This window comes from Rousettus aegyptiacus, unplaced genomic scaffold, assembly GCF_014176215.1.
Source record: "Rousettus aegyptiacus isolate mRouAeg1 unplaced genomic scaffold, mRouAeg1.p scaffold_m13_p_8, whole genome shotgun sequence".
Lineage (NCBI taxonomy): Eukaryota > Metazoa > Chordata > Mammalia > Chiroptera > Pteropodidae > Rousettus > Rousettus aegyptiacus.
Genome location: NW_023416311.1, coordinates 54,681,558 through 54,700,560, shown reverse-complemented (window position 1 = coordinate 54,700,560; position 19,003 = coordinate 54,681,558). Strand labels below are relative to the sequence as shown.

Here is a 19,003-nt window from a genome sequence, read left to right as displayed (position 1 = left end):
TTAGATAGTTATTTAATTCTGTTAGAAGGCAAAACCACACACACCAGGGTTGCTCTAGAAGAATGAAACTATATGAAGCAGCAAAATATTTTATCCCCTTGCCAATAACACTTCATTGCTGCATAAAAAAGATATCTGTATCACTAGGCTTCATGGGAAATTTGTAATGTTCTTACAAGGAAGACAGACATTTAAAGGTAAAGGTGGAAACTCAAAAGCATTAAATTATCGGGACCATAAACAATGGTAAAGAGAAATGGGAAAATAGCAAAAAAAGTAAAAAGAGAAACTATTTTTAAAAACTTAGAGAAATATAGTAAATATTTTAAAGAAAGTCCATGAACTACTAAAATAAAAATTTCTCCCTACCAAAATGGGAAAAATAAATTAAAGATGAAAACTCAAAACCACTCCCAGCAATAGTAGATAGAGACTGCAAGACGTGTGATGATACTTCAGACTGTAGTATTTTACTCATGCCAGATTTTACCAAGCAAATCAGTTTTTAAACATTATTAAATTATTAATTTTAAAATTAAAAAAAAAAAAACCAAACAGGTATTCAATATTGGCCACGGGAAACAGCTAATGAAAGGCACTTTAAAATGGCTGTGGAAATAGCAGCAGCAGTGTTCTGAGAGTAAGGGTGAGGGTTAGGATGGCAGAGGGAGGGGCAACTGGGTGACAATAACTTTCATTGATATAACTATGAAGTTATCAATAACTTTAAAAGCATTCATATCTTTCACCTTAGTAATTCCACATCTAGGAATCTAATCTCAAGAAATAACTAGAAATGGAAATAAAGATTTACACACCTGATGTGCTTCATATCATTACTGTTATTGAGAAACTAAGTAATAGATGGCTAAATGCTAGTGTATCTATAAAATGAAATGTTAGGTAGGTATCTAAGAGTGATTTTTCCATTTAATGACACAAATTCTATATGTTAAATAGGAAAAGGCTATTTAAAAAGAAGTGATCGCAATTTTAAAAAACATATGACTATGAAAAAAAAAAACCTAGAAAAAATCCAACACTGTTTTTCACTGTTAGGGACATTTATTATTCATCTTTATCCTTGTATGTACTTTTTATAATTCTCAAATGTACATTAATTTGTTTTTCTATCAGAATAACAACACAATGTGCTTTTTAAAAAACAATCAGAATTTAAGTTGTCACTATGACACTGTCTTTCATGACTTAATCACCTTAAATATTCTTGGGGAAAAATATATATATATATTTTTTACAGAATCAGAAATTGTGAAATACTATAAGACTATCCAAAATTAATCCTGATTCATAAATATCTTGTTTTTCAAGTTCTCTGTGGAAGGAACAGAACACTATCTTCTTTTAAAAAACAAAACAAACAGCAAACATGCCTAGTACAAAGTTTTTCTTTCTAGCCAAGTACAAAACTCTTAAACATCTGTGGAAATACAACACCCAAGTACCTTTCCTCCTTCGTAATCCATGAAGACTGATTTTAATGATTAAGAGAAAACTAAAAATCATTCAAATTAGTCATGAGAAAGAATTTCTTAGAGTTGATTAGCATACTATTAGTACATTCATCAATATGGCTATACCTTATATTCTCACTCGAAAATAAGATAGTCCCAACATAACTGAGTGATGATTAAACACTATAAGCTTTACAAGTATCATAAAAATCTGCCCTTTTCCTATGGCTGTTTAAGTACCAACCCACTGATACTATGGGCCCGATTTAGTTCTCCTTAATTAGTTCTCTATTACATTCTGAGTTTTATTACCTGAAGTTCCCTAAGAACCTTATCTTTTAAAATTTAACTGACTACTACTTTCCATTTCCATAATCTGTCCATTCGAGACTCAGCTCATCCTCAGGACCCTTCATACCGCTGCTCCAAAATGTCAACTGTTAACTCAGAAAGAAAAGTGGACTCCCATGCCAATGATAACTCTGCCTGCACCTTCCTTCCATTTGGGAGAAAGATCATAGATGGGGAGAAACCTCTCTTTCTCCACTGATAGATGACAAAGCAACTCTATCAGTAGCTGGCTAGCAAGATATTTAGCTAGTGTCTAGCTGTAGATAATGTCTCAATATCTGTCTTTTCCATTTTCCTTTTCAAATTGTTTTTAAAACCTTGGCTATTTAGCCTTTCTCCTAGAATCTTCGCATACTTAAAGTTGGCATCTCAAAACATTTCTTTTACGTACTTAGAACAATTAGGAAACATAAATGAACATATATATATATGTAAAATGCTGCACATCAAAGTGTCATAGATGGTAACTTATATAAAATTAGTAACTCATCATCTATGAAATTTTGGAATATAGCATTTCATATTTTCTTTGTGGGTTTATATTTGTTTGCATATTTATTCAGTTTTTAATTATATAATGGTTTTTGATATACAAGGTCTTTCACCACCTTGGTTAAATTTATTTCCCATTTCATTCTTTTTGATACAATTGTAAATGGGATCATGTTCTTAATTTGTCTTTGTGATAGTTCACTATTAGTAGGTAGAAACACAATAGATTACCCTCTATTGATTTTCTATTCTGTAACTTTACTAAATTCATTTATTAGTTCTAACAGTTTTTTGATGAAGATTTAGGGTTTTCTATATATAATGTCATCTGCAAATAGCGACAGTTTTACTTCTTCCTTTCTAATTTAGATGCCTTTTATTTCTTCTTGTCTGATTGCTCAGGCTAGGACTTCCAAAACTATGTCAAATAAAAGTGGCATGAGTAGGCATCCTTGTCTTGTGCCTGATCTTAGAGGAAAGGCTTATAGTTTTTCACTCTTAAATATGTTAGCTGTGGGCTTATCATGTATATGGCCTTTATTACATTGAGGAACAGTCTCTCTACACCTTGTTGAGAGTTTTTTTAAATCATAAATGGATGTTGAATTTTGTCAAATCCTTCTTCTGCATCTTTTGAGATATGATTTTTACCTTTCATTTTGTTAATGCAGTGTATCATACTAATTTGTGGATGTTAAAAATCATCTTGTATTTCTGGAATAAATCTCACTTCATCATGATGTATGATCCTTTTAAGGTAATGTAGAATTTGGTTTGCTAATATTTTGTTGAAGATTTTTGTATCTGTGTTCATCAGGGACATTAGCTTATAATTTCTTATGGCATCCTTGTCTGGTTGTAGTATCAGCGTAATAAAATGAGTTTGGAAGAATTCAAGCCTCTTGTACTTCTTGGAAGGTTTTGAGAAGGACTGATATTCTTTGAATGTTTGATAGACTTCACTAGTGAAGTCACTTGGCTGTGAACTTTTATTCGTTGGGAAGTTTTTGATTACTGATTCAATATTGATAAGCTGTATGTTTCCAGGAATTTATCCATTTCTTCTAGTTCATCCAATTTGTTAGCTTACAATTGTTTATAGTAGTCTCTTATGGTCCTTTGTATTTCTGTTGATATCAGCTGGAACATGTCTTTCCTTTTTGATTTTATTTGAGTCCTCTCTCTTTTTTTCTTAGTGAGTCTAGCTAAATAAAGGTTTGTCAATTTTATGATTTCAAAGAACTAGCTCTTGGTTTCATTGATCTTTTCTATTGTCTTTTTAGTATCTATTTCATTTATTTCTGCTCTAAGCTTTGTTATTTTCTTCCTCCTATTAATTTTGGGCTTAGTTTGTTCTTCGTTCCTTCAGGTGTAAAGTTAGGTTGTTTATTTAAGACATTTTTTTGTTTCTTGAGGTAGGCATTTATCGCTATTAACTTCTCTCTTAGAACTTCTTCTGCACTCCATAAATTTTGGTATGCTGTATTTACATTCTCATTTGTATATCATAAGGAGCTGATGTCCAAAATATATAGACTCATATAACCCTATAGCATAAAAACCTAATTTAAAAATAGCCATAGGATCTGAATAGACATTTTTCTGAAGGCATACAGATGGCCAACTGGTACATGAAAAGATGTTCCACATCATTAATCACCAGGGATATTAAAATCGAAAACACAATGAGATATCACCTCACACTTGTTAGAATGGCTATTGACAAAATGACAAGAAATAACAAGTTTCGGTAAGGATATGGAGAAAAGGATAGCATTATGCACTGTTGGTGAAAATGTAAATTGGTGCAGCCACTATTGATAACAGCATGGAGATTCCTCAAAAAATTCAAAATGTAACTATCATATGATTCATCATTTCCACTTCTGGATATTATTCAAAGGAAATCAAAACATTGCTTCAGAAATGTTGTGTTCACTGCAGCATTTATTACAATAGCCAAGATATGGAAACAACCTAAGTGTCCATCGATGGATGAACAGATAAAGGTATTATGGTGTGGCCAACTGCTGGTGTGGACCTCAAAGATATTATGCATGCTAAGTGAAATAAGTCAGACAGGCAAAAATAAATACCATATGATTTTTCATGTGAAATTTTTTTTATCTATATCTATACCTATATCTATATTTATATATATTCCCATCAGTTTACAAACATTTTGCTATTTCTTCCACTTTAAAAAAATTTTTCTTTTCACTCTACCCTTCCATTATTAAGCCAGTGATTTTTAAAGTTATTTCTGAACCAACCACCTTAAAGAAGAAATTTATAGTTTTTAACCTAGTATGCTTGGATTATCTGTAGATCCCAGCAAATTTTTCTCCACTTATTATTCATAGCTTTTATTTCCTTTCCTTTCTATAACATTACTGAGCATTCTTGGAACAAGGTCAAATTATAGAGATAAGTGGGTATGTGTATTCTATTGCTAAAATTAATTAGGATATTTCTATTGTTCTAGTTCTAAGTATGGGTTGACAAAGATATTTTTCATTAAGTTAAGGAAAAATACTTTCTGTTACCTACTTAAACTAAAGTTTTAATCCAGATTTAATACTGAAAGGCATTTTTAGCAAAACCTTTTTGGTATCTACTGAAATATGTTCTGGTTTTTCTCATTTATCGCACGAAGATGACAGATTATATTTAAAGTTAATCATAATGAGAACCAACTTTAATTTATGTAATATGTTTCTACTAAATAAATACAGCTTGATAGTTCTTAAACTTGATGACATAATGAACAGCTGTGAACTCGTTGCCCAACTTAATAGAACATTTGTGATAATATATTTATCTGCTCCTTTCTTATCCCTCTTCCTTACTTTTTCTACCAGAGGTAACAACTATTCTAACTTTTGCAATTATCATTCTTTTTTTTTGTTGTTTTGAAGAATTTTATCACATGTTTATATACCTATACAATATATTGTTTGATTCTGTCTGTTATTAAACTTTTTAAAAATGGTGTTTTCTGCTCACTGAGTTTTCACTGTCATGTTGTACAGAGCTCTAAATCACTGCCTTTCACTGTTGTGTACTTTTCCACTGAATCAATATACCAGTTTATCTATTAACCTGCCATTGTTCTCAATTAGTGTGAACAGAATTTGTCAAAAGGAGCTTCAAATTCCCTGTCAGTAACCAAAGTACCAACACTCAAAAATAGTCACAAGTAAACCAGTATTCTTGACAATTGAAAAAAAAAATCTTTAAACATATACAGCTCTATACCTAAATTCCATCTGTAAATACACCCGTTTTGCTTCTCACTATCGGACTTTCGAGTATAATTAAATCCTATAAAATGTCCTTTGGAGTTCCTTCTTGAAAATCTTTTTGTTCCAAATTCCCAAAATGCCAATAGCTCCAACTTGATAGAGCAAAGTGCAATGTATTATCTGAGCACCTCATGTACAGCATGTCCCAAAACAAACACACTCCATATCTCCTGCCTCGATCTGTTCTTTCCTCTATTTCAGATCTCGAATAATGGCCTCAACATCCAACTAAATGCTCATAATAAATATGGAGCCATACTTAGCTCTTCCCTTCTCATTTATAAAGAATAACTAAGTCAAGGCAGCTACTAAATAAGCATGTTAAAATGTAAATCTGACCATATGACTCCCTGGCTAAAAATTTTTAAATAGATGATAATCGTCTGCAGTGTTTTTTTAGATCGCAGATTCTGACTCATTATAAGGTCATGACATTTATTTAGTAGATTGTGACAAAGATCCTTTTGAAATGAAATGAAATAGAAAATATTAGAGTACATGGATGAGGGCTAAATTTTGTGATGTGAAACTCTTGTCTTAGCTATGTGAATGTGTACACCTATATGTGTAAAGGGTCACAATGTAAAATGTTTTTTCTTACTGAATTGTTTCTAGTATGTTTGAAAGTGTCTACTATACAGGTCCCTTTTAGAAAATGATGAAATTTATAAACCTTCTCCTGAGAAAAGAATATACATATACCTATATATATGATATTCTTATCATATTCTTTATCATAGTGAACTTAGATTTCCAGACCTCATCATAGACCCCCCAGGAAGATTTTATAGATTAGAAACACTGATCTCCAAGGTGAAATTCGAATTCCTTAAGAAGGTGAGAACATTTGCCACACCTGAACTATAGCCCTTAAAAGCACTTTCTTCCTTTTTGCCAAACCCTGGTGGTAATCCTTCACACCTCAGTTCAAACATTACCTCTTCTGAGAACTTCCTGACCAGATTTCCCCTTGCTAGTAGTTGGAGAGGTGCTCAAAAATGTTTATGTGAATGTGAGAATGAATAAAATGCTCATTGAACATTTATTATACATAGGTAGATCACTGTTGTAAAGAGAACAGGCAGCATCTGGAATTGGATGTTTAGATTTGAGTGCATGCTTCTTCACTTACTAATTGTGTGAACTGCAATAAGTAATTTAACTTCAGAGCCATGGTCTGCACATCAGCAAAATGCAAGTATCTGCTTTAGAGTAGCAGTCCCCAACCTTTTTGGCACCAGGGATCTGTGCTCCAATGAGAATCTAATGCCTGATGACCTGAGGTGGAGCTGAGGCAGTGACGCTAGTAGTAGTGCTGGGGAGCAGCTGCAAATACAAATGAAGCTTTGCTTGCTCACTGCTGCTCACTTACTGCTGTGCAGCCTGGTTCCTAACAGGCCACAGGACCGGAACCAGTCCACAGCCTGGAGGTTGGGGACCCCTGCTTTAGATCATTCCTATGAGGATTAAATGAGAATAATAGATAAAAAGTGCTTAATATAGGGTTCTTAGCATGTAATATTTAACAAATCTTGACTGTAATTATTGAAAAATAATTGAAATCTACATATGAAATAATAGATAACTGTGCATTTATGCTAAATATAGTACAAATTATAAGACTAGTTACAGTTTTGAAAATTCTTAGCCTAATAAAGGGAACTTCATTAGCCTTAAAGCAAGACTGTGAGTGGACTAATTAAGTCTTTAAGTCAGTAAAACACTTCTTGTAAACTTATTTTCAAAACAAATTCCTTTTATAAGTTAAGGTTTTTGGCCTAGAAACAAATGTGAAAACATTTTAATTCCATACTCTTGTTCCTCCCAGTTTAAATCACAATTCAAGAATGGTTATAAAAATATACCTTCCCTGTAAATTCTCCAGATTATCTAACATACTGGGCTAACAAGCAAGCTGGTCTACAGTGACGTCAGGAATAAAACTTTCAAAAAGATTGTATTTAGATAAAATCTTACTTCAGGACATAGGAACTCTCTAAACATTTCCACTGCATTGTTGTAGTTTACTGAATCTAAGGTGCCAGCAATTAATTGTAAGACTGTTCATGATTTTTGTACCACTGAATAATATAAAATGCTGACAAACTATGACACAATACTAAGATGCCACTAATAATGACATGCATTCCAATTTCAAAGACGTTCAATGTTAAAAAGAAAATACACCTTGGAATCAAGGACATACAGTATTTTTTAGCATGTTAAATATTTTTTGAAATAAGATATGAGGTTTGGACATAGTCTGCTAAGTTGTTTTTCCTGCTTTGAATTTTGACTTTTCTTTTTAAGAAAGCTCTTATAAGCTCATCTTCTATACTAAGAATAGGGCCTTACATATAGTAAGAGGTCAAAAGATATTTAAATAATGCTCACAGTTCAAATTTAGGAGTGGTTTATATATATAAGAACCACAGGTATTACAGAATGATAAAAGACTATTTTCCAAGTTTAAATAAGTGAGTGCTATTAAAGTGACAATATTTGTAACATAGATGACTCAATTTCACAAGTTTCAGTTTTGAGTGATAAACAAAAAAGCAAAGCCATCAGTGGTAGATTTTACTAACAAATAGATGTCAGTTGGGAACAAGAGCTGGTATTTCAAGCTCCTATTTACCTGATCTATACGTTGTCTACAATGGTGCCTGGTATGTGGTAAGTATACATAAATACTTAATGAAGACAGTAAGCTTAACTCACGAAGAATGCAATATATGATATTTGTGGCAGCTTCAGATTTCAAAGTTTCAATCACTGCTTTAAAATAACCAGTTTGGTGAAGGACAGAGCGGGATGGTTTTGCTTTCAACTCCTGCTCCTGATTCATGTTTTGAGAGGACTGTCTTGGCGTAGGCCATACTGGCTGTCCTCAATGAGTACTCTGAGTTTCCCTCAGGCACCATGAACACAGAAAGGGAGTGGGCTGGCTCTCCTTTATGTCACTAGTGCCTGTAGTGAGTGGTACTTGGCCACAATGTTAAGACACAGAAGGTGAATTTAGCTCATTGTTCTCCTTATTTAGAAACCCTGCAGCTAGTTCTTATCCAGAAAGAAAAGGAGGGCAAGCATGTGTGACAACATAGAGAAGCTGGTCAATTTACAATTGCTTTGAACTATGATTCAATTATTATTTGTGATAAACATGAATTTCCAGAATGTCAGCCCATTTTCTGGGCCAAATATGAGATTTTACATATATATTAGATTTTACATATAAATTATATGTTACATATTATATATTATACATAAAATGATAATGTATATAATCTTTGATATATATTAAAGTTAAATATTTCTTTCCAATTAGATAATTTACTATTGTATTAATACCTTAGTAAATTAACATGTAGTTAAAGAATTATATAATTCAGTGCAAATATTAAAATGTTATCTGTACATGTCAACCACTGTATATTAAAAACATTAAAACAAAACTACCATTACAAAAAGATATACCTTTAACATCCTTCTAGTATTAAGTACATTCAGAGCTGAGTGTATAGAGGTAGCTGTTAGTCAGCAACCTTTGAGCAGACTGACTAAACATAACTGTTGGCAAAACCAGTGCATTAGCCAAACCAAAAACAGCAGGGGAAGCAGGCAGAGAGCAGGCATATCATCTAAGAAGAAATGGCAGTGTTGGGGATTTATTTTTATCTCTGCTGCTGTTTCAAGCTGATAGTTATCTTTGCTTCCCAGGAACCAAGTAGGTTAGAAAAGAGTAGTCTGCAGGAAGCATTTGCAGGTGGGCTGAAATTGCCTACTAATTTCAAATGCTGTATAATTCAGTGTTTCAGACCCAAACTTTTCCCCAGACCCTATAAGAAAGAAAATAATTTTAAAAAATTTTCTGAATGCTCTGCTAAGTTTGGAGGTTAAAAAAAAAGAGAAGAAAAATCCAACTTCTGTTCTTTAGAGTTTAATGACTCTGCTGTAAGAGTTTTACAACACTATTCAAGCCTTTAAAATGCAGTTAAATGCTGATTAAATCTTCAGGTCACGGTACCATGTGAGAAGACATACATTTATAACTTGTTTGGCTGGCTTTTCCTTGTTTATTCTTGGAAAAGTGAGTGTGATTCAGTATTTTACAGGAGACACTACATGGTACTTTTAGAAAATATTTTCTATTTTCAGTCCTTTTCTTAAAAATAATTTCTAAATTATAAATGCAAAACTAACTTCTATTTTCTAAAGCCTCTGAGATAACTGAGCCTGGAAAAATTAAATTACAAAGAATTTTCGAACAACATTCTCATAACAAATACTGAGTTAATACTGGGGGATCTGGAATCTCATTTACTGTGACAAAGTTAACACTATTTCTCACTGCGGGGGGTGAGGTGGGGGAGTCCCTGAGGCTGCAGGTAACTCTTCTGCAAGGCCACCACACACCAGCAGATGTGGCCTTTATTTGCTACAGAAAACTTTGCAGATTTTATCTGAATTATAAACATACCACAGATCTACCTTTTTCTGTATGTGTGTACATAAATTGCAATGGGCCTTCTGGAATTTTACATACCTATTACCAGGATATAATATTTTTTTCTACTAAAAACTTTGTTTAAAATGTTGATTCATATCAATCAGAAATACACACTAAGACTTGTTCTTGACAGTCCCCTGTTTCTATAGAAGTTCCCAGTGGAGGGTTCTGGATAAGTCCTACATTATTAATTCTTTTCTATTAGTCTGAATGTGTTTGTCAGACTCTGAGTGCTCTGAGGTGGAGCCCATGTTTTACCCATTCCTGTATCTTTGCACACTAAGCACTTAGCAAAGTATTTGGCACTAGTAGGGGCTGAAACAATGTGCAATAAGAGATAGGCAGAATAAACCTATCAGCAAGGTATCTGTTTAAGTTTATTGTGAAAAATAATTATGTCAGTAGATAACTGCAGAAGTAACAACTGCCATTACCTGAATATACTGAGCTAACTCGCTGTGAGCACCTCTCCTTTTTTAAAGCTCGGCAGTTAATAGTGAGGAGAACTTTCCCCCAGGTTTTGTGGAGACCTAGAGCATAGTCACAGCTCTGCCTCAATCAGCTGTTTGTCTTTAGCCAGGAAACTTTCGATAGATAGAAAAATACAGGGTTTAGTTTTTAAAACGTCACTGGAACACATTTTTTTGGTAAAATTTTCACCTGCCACATATTTAGTGTCCAGTTAAAATAATAAGATTTGGATAAATCTTACCTGACAATTAAGATGTAGCTTTTGGAAACCGGGTGCATTATACCAATACAGCCTTCTGAATGTTGTAACTTGAACACCTCAATACTGTAGCCCATATGAATCAAACTAGCTACCTTTTCTGTTCAATTAGAATGGCCTGTAGAAATGTATAATCCTAGGAAACATTTAGTTATAAATTAGACTAGTTTGGATTAAAACTCTGAGGATAATTGCTTGACCCATAGTCTTCAAAATCAACAAGGCATTTTTGGCTGATTTATGCAGCTTCCGATATTCGTGACTTTAGAAATCACAATCCACTTTTTCTATTGATATTTCCTCTTCTTTCTGAATCCATAAAATGCCTTCAATAAACCATTCAATTTCCTGAGCACCCTCTTCCACTAAGAGAAAGGGGTGAGATATTTGTGAAAGACATAATTTACATTTTTTATGCTAAAATGCTGCCACCCAACTGTTATGCTAAAAATCCAGGTATGTAATGATTCTCAGAATTTTTACTCTTTAACAGCATGCTGCTGTACTTTGTTTAATGCATTTATTTAGAAGAAAATTTCAACCTAAGAGAACATGTTCAGGCACAAAAGTAAATATGCTTAAAAGCTAATCTGCCAAGACCCATATTCTGACCTTCTAAAGACATTACTGAGAGGAATAAAATCCTATAATTAGTACCAAGGAACTGCAAAACCATACAGTACTTAGCATCAGAAAAGCAAGATATAATTTTTACACTAAATGTTCACTTTTAAAATATTTTAACAACACATCAGTTACACTTCAAATATGCCTACGAACGACATTAGCACAATAATTATTGTTTATTTTCAATCACATCTGGTGTAAATTTGTTAGATTTACCAAATCCTTTCTTGGAAAACTTTCAAAGTTTCTGAAACACTGTTAAAAGATGACTAAATTTCTCATTAAAAGTATCTTCATCCAAAAAAAGTATCTTTTGTGGAAAATCTAAATTTAAAACTTCTATTTTAAAGTCCTAAACGTTTTCCACATAGGAAGCTCTGTAAGCATACTTCTTAGAGTTTCTGAAGCAATCAGTACAGGCAATGTTAAATTATCATGGCTCTTGAGAAAAACAGAAGAGTACTGTACAGAAGACCCTCACATTTGTGGCTCTGCATATTCCCTGTGGGCTGTGCCAACCTACTCTCTCCCCTGTAATGACTCTTTGTTTTTACTAAGTCCCAAAGGGCTGGTGAGAGCTTGGCAAAGAAAAGGGGGGAGGGGTGGATGGAATGCAGCTGCAGGCTCTGAAACAATGCTGAGTCCATATATTTTGTTCCCAGTTAGAATAATAAAAAGAAGAGTGTGGTAGAGGTGGGGGGGTGGGAGGAGGTCAAGGAGACAAAACTCAGTGTAAGCAAGGTAAGGCAAGTATCCCATAGCTCTCAGTCAGCAGCCTCCTCCTCACCCAACCCTCCACCTTCTTTTCTACCAAATCGAATAACTGTTAAAAAAAATAACCTAAATAAATGGGTTAAAATTCAATCTGTTGAAATGCAATCACCCATTCAAATTTAAACCTATCATTTACATTTAAGTCACTTTTATCAGGCAAGTATGGAGTAGAAAGAGAGAATGGAGCTTGCAAAGATAAAACTGGGGAAGCTTGGACACATGAGACAGGAAAGCTTGGGGGAAACAGGTAGGGTAATTCAGAAAAGGATATCCAAGGTCTGAAAAATAAACTGCTTGCTTTGCAATGGTACCCAGGGCTTGGTATGCCAGAGAAAACCATATTCTTCTTAAGAGTGCTAAAAGCTGTATGTGCCTGAATCAAGAGTTGAAAACTTGCACATGTTAGTTTCTCCTTATTCAGTCTAATCTAAGAAAATGTCCTTTCTGCTCCCTAAGAAAATGTCCTTCACTTGCATTGTCCTGGCCTCCACCTCCCAACTGGGGGAAAGACAGAGAGAATTAAGGGAAGAAGCAGCCCCTAAACAAGATGACAGCTTCTAGTAAGGGGAAAGCCCCTCAAACCATACTCTTCTCTCCTAGGTCTTGCCCCTCTCCTCCCTGACAGCAAAAGTTTAATAGAAACAACAATCACATAACTTCCCCCAAATGAATAATTCCTTATTACTTAATTGTGGGAAACAAAACACACTCTCATAATACTTCGATGTATATTTCAATAAAAAGGTTAAAAGATGCAATTACCCATGATTTGGGAAAATCTACTTTCAGTAATAAGCGTATCTAATTTTTTAAAAAATAAATCAAGAAAAGAAAGTAATTCAAGGGTCTTAAAGTTGTCAGGAATTTATATTTAGTCACAAACGTCACAAAATAAGTGACATTATATTAAGATGTACAAGTGTGAAAACAAATTTTAAGTTAAACATAATAGCGTGTAAGAACAATAGATTTTCTTGCTAAATCAATAAGAGTACTCACCCCTTGGAGCCCTTGGAACTGAATTGAAGGTCGAAAAGGAATTAAATTCTATTAAAAGAAACATAAGAAACAAACAAGTCAAAGTTGGTTACTGTGACACAGAATTAAATGTTTAAATTTGAAATCTGTGCATTTGGTCAGTGTCATATCTGTGAAAATTTCTTTTCATTATATACTTAGGTTTACATGTCATTTTATTAAGATGCCTTGATGAACAGTATCACACTGTTGACATTTCTCAGAATCACACAACCAAAGCTATCTTTTGGCAGTGTAGCTAATCTGGTTTTTGAAAATGACTGACATAATTTGGCAAAAAATGATTACTATACTAACTCAATTTTACATTGAAAAAACATATTCTTGTTTAGTTGCTTCATATGTTTTTAAAAAGGATGGCTAGAAGGAAGAGATAATTGGGACTTTGCAAAACTCTAAACAGGACGCTAGAAATGTAAAATTACAGAAATATTTTAAAATTTAAACCCCGTCCTGTCTGATCTTGGAAGCTAAGCAGGGTCAGGCCTTGTTAGTACTTGGATGGGAGACCACCTAGGAAGACCAGGTGCTGTAGGTGTAAAAAAAAAAAAAAAGAAAAGAAAAAAAGAAGACATATAAAATTAAAGTATTTGACAATAAACTGTGGTTTTCTTTTTTTCACATTTTACCAAAGATTAGTTTTTAGTTGAGGGTCAAATGGGTTACCATTTTTCTTATAAGATTCTCACCGGGAGAATATAATTTCTAGACCAATGTTTTATTATGAGCTTTCATAGCTTTAATATTTTATCATAGGGTTGTGTATTTAAAAGTAAAGCTGTAATTATAAATATCTACCATAATCTCAGGTATGACTCCCTATATCTAAAGTTACCAGTATGTTTTTCTACGCAAACACCTTTCCTAATTGCTAACGGAAATTCATGGGAAATCAGATTTGCGTAGCATTTAATAATAACACATGAGCTTATAAATTATTCTTCACACCCTTATATCCAAATTCAATGCACCAAAATAGAAACAGTTGTTGCTGGTCTCTTCTCTACCTCCAGTGAAAATACAGAGGCAGGCATCAATGTGCTCCTCCTTTCAGCCACTGCACAGTACCTACTAATACCAGTTACTTCCCAAAACTTCTCTGCAGATTTAAAAGTTTATTAATCAGGATTACAATAAGCTAAAGAGAAATAAGGAAAGAATAACTTCTCTATAAGACAGATCATCTGAATATAAAGTCATGTGGTAGTATTAACTATTCTATTATTTCTATAAGTGGATAAACATCTTCCTTGAGAAAATATAATAGATACTATTATCAATGTTCTATCATCCTAAAATGATAATTTAACTTTAGACTTATCAGCAGAAGCAAAGTAACAAATTCATTACTTGGTGTGGGAGAAGTGGGTTTTTTAAAAAGTGAAGAACAAACGTTAATATTTGAAATTTTAAAATAATTTTTAGTAGTGATTTAATTCATGGTCTTTTATGAAAAAACAAAACATAGATTAACTTTATCTTGAATTTCTTAGAGAGAGAAAACCCCACCCAAACCTACCTTCCATAGCTAAACCTCTTTCTAAAGTAATGGCTACATGTTAGTACAAGCCCAGGGGAACCCCTCAGGGAGGGCCTTTAATTCTTGCCTTTGACCTTGATAAACTGGAGGCTCTTCTAATTTTTGTAGTAAGAAAGTGAATTGCTCAAAGAAGTATTTTCGAGAAAGCAGCTCTTTTAGTCAAGTGTAAGAAAGATGGAAAGGCATGGATTGAGGCTAGGGAAAAGGATTAGAGATCAGCTATAGGGGATGCTTTATTTAGAAATACTCTGGTGATAAAGGCCTAAATATTAGTATGACTTCATCTGGAGCAAAGAGGAGTTGGTGGAATGAGCAAACATTCAAGGAAGAGTAATAAAATGTGCTGAAAGCCTGAATATCAGGCATCAAAGAAAAATGAAGCAAAGGTGGCTCCAAGGCTCCCTCATCATCTCTCGCCAGTCAGCCCCAAAGTCTCCCGAATTAAGCTCTTACTCTCTACTTTGAAAGCTCTTGGTCTATTTCAGGACCCTATCAGTAAGCACCTAACGGCCAATCCTTTCCTTCGACCCTTCCAAATATGGCTCGGCTCATCATTCAAATAGCTGGCAGAAGCTCTATCAGACAACACTCATGTTACACAGCCTACAGTGAGTTCCATCAAGCAAATTCCTTCACACAGAAAACGGACCCTCCATCTACATGACCAACCAATTTCATCTTCTACTTCCTCCTAACTGTGGCTCAGTCATGTCAATCTTTGCTTGTTTTGGAAACGTTCTCCTCCCTATTTCTACCTTCTTCCTGTTCCTTCAACTTGGCATACCTTCCCAAACACATCTTGCCAATCCATGCTAATTGCTTATTTGATGTTCAAGTTTAAGATTAATTTCCTCGACTAGGCCTTCCTTTGGATAAATCAGGAATCAAAGATTCGATGTTTTTAAGGATCCAAGGCAGGTAAATGTGAAAGACTTAAGAGTGTGAAGCAACAGGCAAGGGTGAGTACCAAGAGAATGAACACCCAACCTAGAAAGAACTCAAATTTTAAAAAGTTAAACTTTTTTCAGGCCAAACAAAAAATGGCTGCCACCATTTGGCTAATTATGAACCATGCCCTCTTTGAGTTAACTCCTGTCAGTTGTTTTTCCAGATGCTTGTGTCTATGGTTCCATTACATTAGAAGTGTATTTTTTTCAAGGTTTGTCTTACTCCTAGTCACTAGAGAAGTCTAATACATATTTAACTTATAAGTATTTGTCCATGTTATGCTCAGCTAAAAAAATAAAATAAAAGTATTATAAAAGTATTTAGCCATGTTCTCTCTATATATGCAGCATATACTATATACATTATATACTTTACAGATTACTATTCAGGGTTGTATAGAGAAAACAGTACAACTATGTTTTACATTAATTTAGAAACTTTTAAGAGTAATTTTGACTTTACTCAGTTTTTTTTTTTTTTGCCTCATCACTTAAATTTAGATCCTAGCCTCCTAAATGCTTATAGTTCTATCTGTATTGCTCAATTTCTCAAAATAAATGATAATTTGTTTACACAGCTTTGTAATGCACAGCATTTTTATATTCACTGTCTCAAGTAAGCCTCCTAAAACCAGTCCTGGTTGGTAGGAAGGCATCCTCATCTCCCATTTCAAAGGGAGATAAGTCTCCAGTAGGTAAAGTGTGTTGTTCAGGATCAAGCTAGTGGTTAGCAGTGATGGACCTCAAATCCAGCCTTCTGAATCTCAAATAGAGAACTCTTTCCTCCTCTTGCCTCTGTAGCAGGTTGTCACCTAGTGCTGAACATTTAAAAGCCCTTAAATGCTCGTTCAGTTCTTCTGGCATTTTGTTTCCCAAGGAAAATCATTACAATTTCCATAGTTCAATTTCTGATTAAAAAATAAGTTATTTATTTCTTTATTTTACTTTAAGGACCATATATATAACAAAGGAATATATGTATACTTATGTTAGCATTTTTCATTTAAAAATAATAAAACCCTCACCTATGGAATAGTTGTAGGTGCTTATCTAAACAGAACGAACTAAGATCACTTAATGAAAAATTCTTTTAAGATATCTGACAACCTATAAAAGAACAATAGTAAGAACCTTAAATGTTTTATTGATTTTAATCCCGACTTTAGATATTACTAGGCTATGGTTATTGAATGTCTTAAAACATACAACTAAAACTGTACCATTTACTATGCATTATAAGCAAATGTCTCAAACATGTTAGTTTTTCATCTAAATGTTTTTAAGCGTAGGTTTAGCTGCAAAAACATGATCTGAACGCATTGTATATTTTTTAAATGCAATTCAATTTTGAAAGACAATGTAATTATAGCTGGCAAATATGATAGGACATGTTTTAAAATAATGTTTAATTTACTAAGCACATTCCCATTCAAATGAGTTTCAATAGGGTTTCAACTTTTGATTTTCTGCTTTAATTAAATATTTGCACCAAGCATCTTTTAAAAAATCAATTAACTCTAGGGTTCGTCCAGCCAAGAAACAATGCAGACTGGACTGGCTAGGGAAACTCATTTTCACAAATACTTCAATAGCCTGTTAAAGGTGATGTTTTGCAGTCAAAAGGCTCTGTGAAAATCTTAGTCCTTTCACTGTTTTTAGTGCTCCTTGAATTAACTCTCTATATCTCTTAGAAAATGTAGGGCATTCTTAAACATAGAATAAAAGTGCAGACAATACTAAAATGATCAAAAGTTGGCTGATACTCTTGACATCTGCCATTACAAGCCAATTCTACTGCAATAAAATTTGCTCTATGACCAAAGAAATCTATGTACATTATTTCCAGGAACTATTCTTTGCAATAGATCAGGAGTATAAGAATAATATATAATTTACTACATAATCTTAATTTTACTGAGTAAATTTCTGACATGATTCTTTTAGGGTGGGAGACAAGGAGCAAGGCTCAGTTTCTTTGGATTTCAATAAAAGAAAGTTATTTATCCTACAAAAGTTGTTATAATCATCTCGATTATTTACATATTGTTTATACATGTAAACAAATTATATCTATGGTTACTTTTACTCTATCAACCACACTGTTTTTGTGCATATGCAAATATAAACAGCATTCTGGAGCTAGAAAAGAGTGCTTTCTTTAAAAAATAAGTTACAGAGATCTTTCTAACTTTATTCTCTAAGGTTAGAGATGTACCTGAAACACAGTTTCTGGTTCCCTTCTGAAGCCGTCATGAAACTTTGACTTAACTCAAAGCTAACTCTTGAATTATTCTTGAAGTACTAATTCGAGAATTCTTGAATTATTCAAAATCAACCAACAGGCTTTATTAAATACCTGATATTTATCTGTTATAAATTCTGATATAGTGTCAAACAATTTCAAAGTCAAATATAATTTTGGAACTTCACCCAAACCAAAAAAGTTTGTATAAATGGTGATGGGTCAGTGACTGCTTTAGGTAGAATTGTTTTAAGAAACAATTATAGCTACCTAGTTACTATTTATTGAGTGCTTAAAATGTGACAGGCACTATAATCATTTTTACTACCACCTCTGGGGATGCTCAGAATACCGTTGTGGGGCAGACACTATTATTTCCACTTCTGAGGTAATCCTATGAATTACCTAATGTTTCATAGCTAATAAGTGACCTGGGACTCAAATCCTGGTCTATCTCACTTTAAGAACTGTGTTCCTACCTACCACGTTATATAGCTAGCTTCTCCAGGCCCCCTCCCAATATTTATATAAAATGTGAAATATCTGAAAGCTAGAGAATTAACAAGTGATAAAAATTGAGAAATTTTGGGCGAATCACTTTTTTTTTTTTTTTTTTTTTTTTTTGGTTTTACATTGTAGCTTAAGGAAAATATCTGGCACTTGAATTTGTTTTCACTTGTGCAAGTAAATATTATGAAATATTTATGATTTTCCCAAGGATAAAGCTGTATATATAGGTCTTTCTTCCTAAAAGAGGTACTATACCATTTTAATAACTTGTAGTTATGACACTTTAAATTAAAAAGTCATTTTATTATTCTATTCTTTAAAACATCTCCTGATAGAGAAACCAAGATTACCTAATAATTATATTTTAATCACTATGACACAAAAATAACCTAGGCAGGGAGAGAAGAGGAGGAAAGAAAATTGGAGCTAAAGCAGGAAATAGCACAGGAAATCAGACTGTTG

The 19,003-nt window shown here is 33.4% G+C and overlaps 1 protein-coding gene across 1 annotated transcript in view; it reads right to left on the bottom strand.

The window, feature by feature from the left end:
* ELL2 (elongation factor for RNA polymerase II 2) overlaps positions 1 to 19,003 on the bottom strand; it is a 67,542-nt gene that overhangs the window by 38,520 nt on the left and 10,019 nt on the right. The window contains exon 2 of the mRNA XM_016159777.2: positions 13,264 to 13,311. Within this exon, the coding sequence (XP_016015263.1) occupies positions 13,264 to 13,311 (48 nt within the window). The remainder of the gene's footprint in view (positions 1 to 13,263; positions 13,312 to 19,003) is intronic.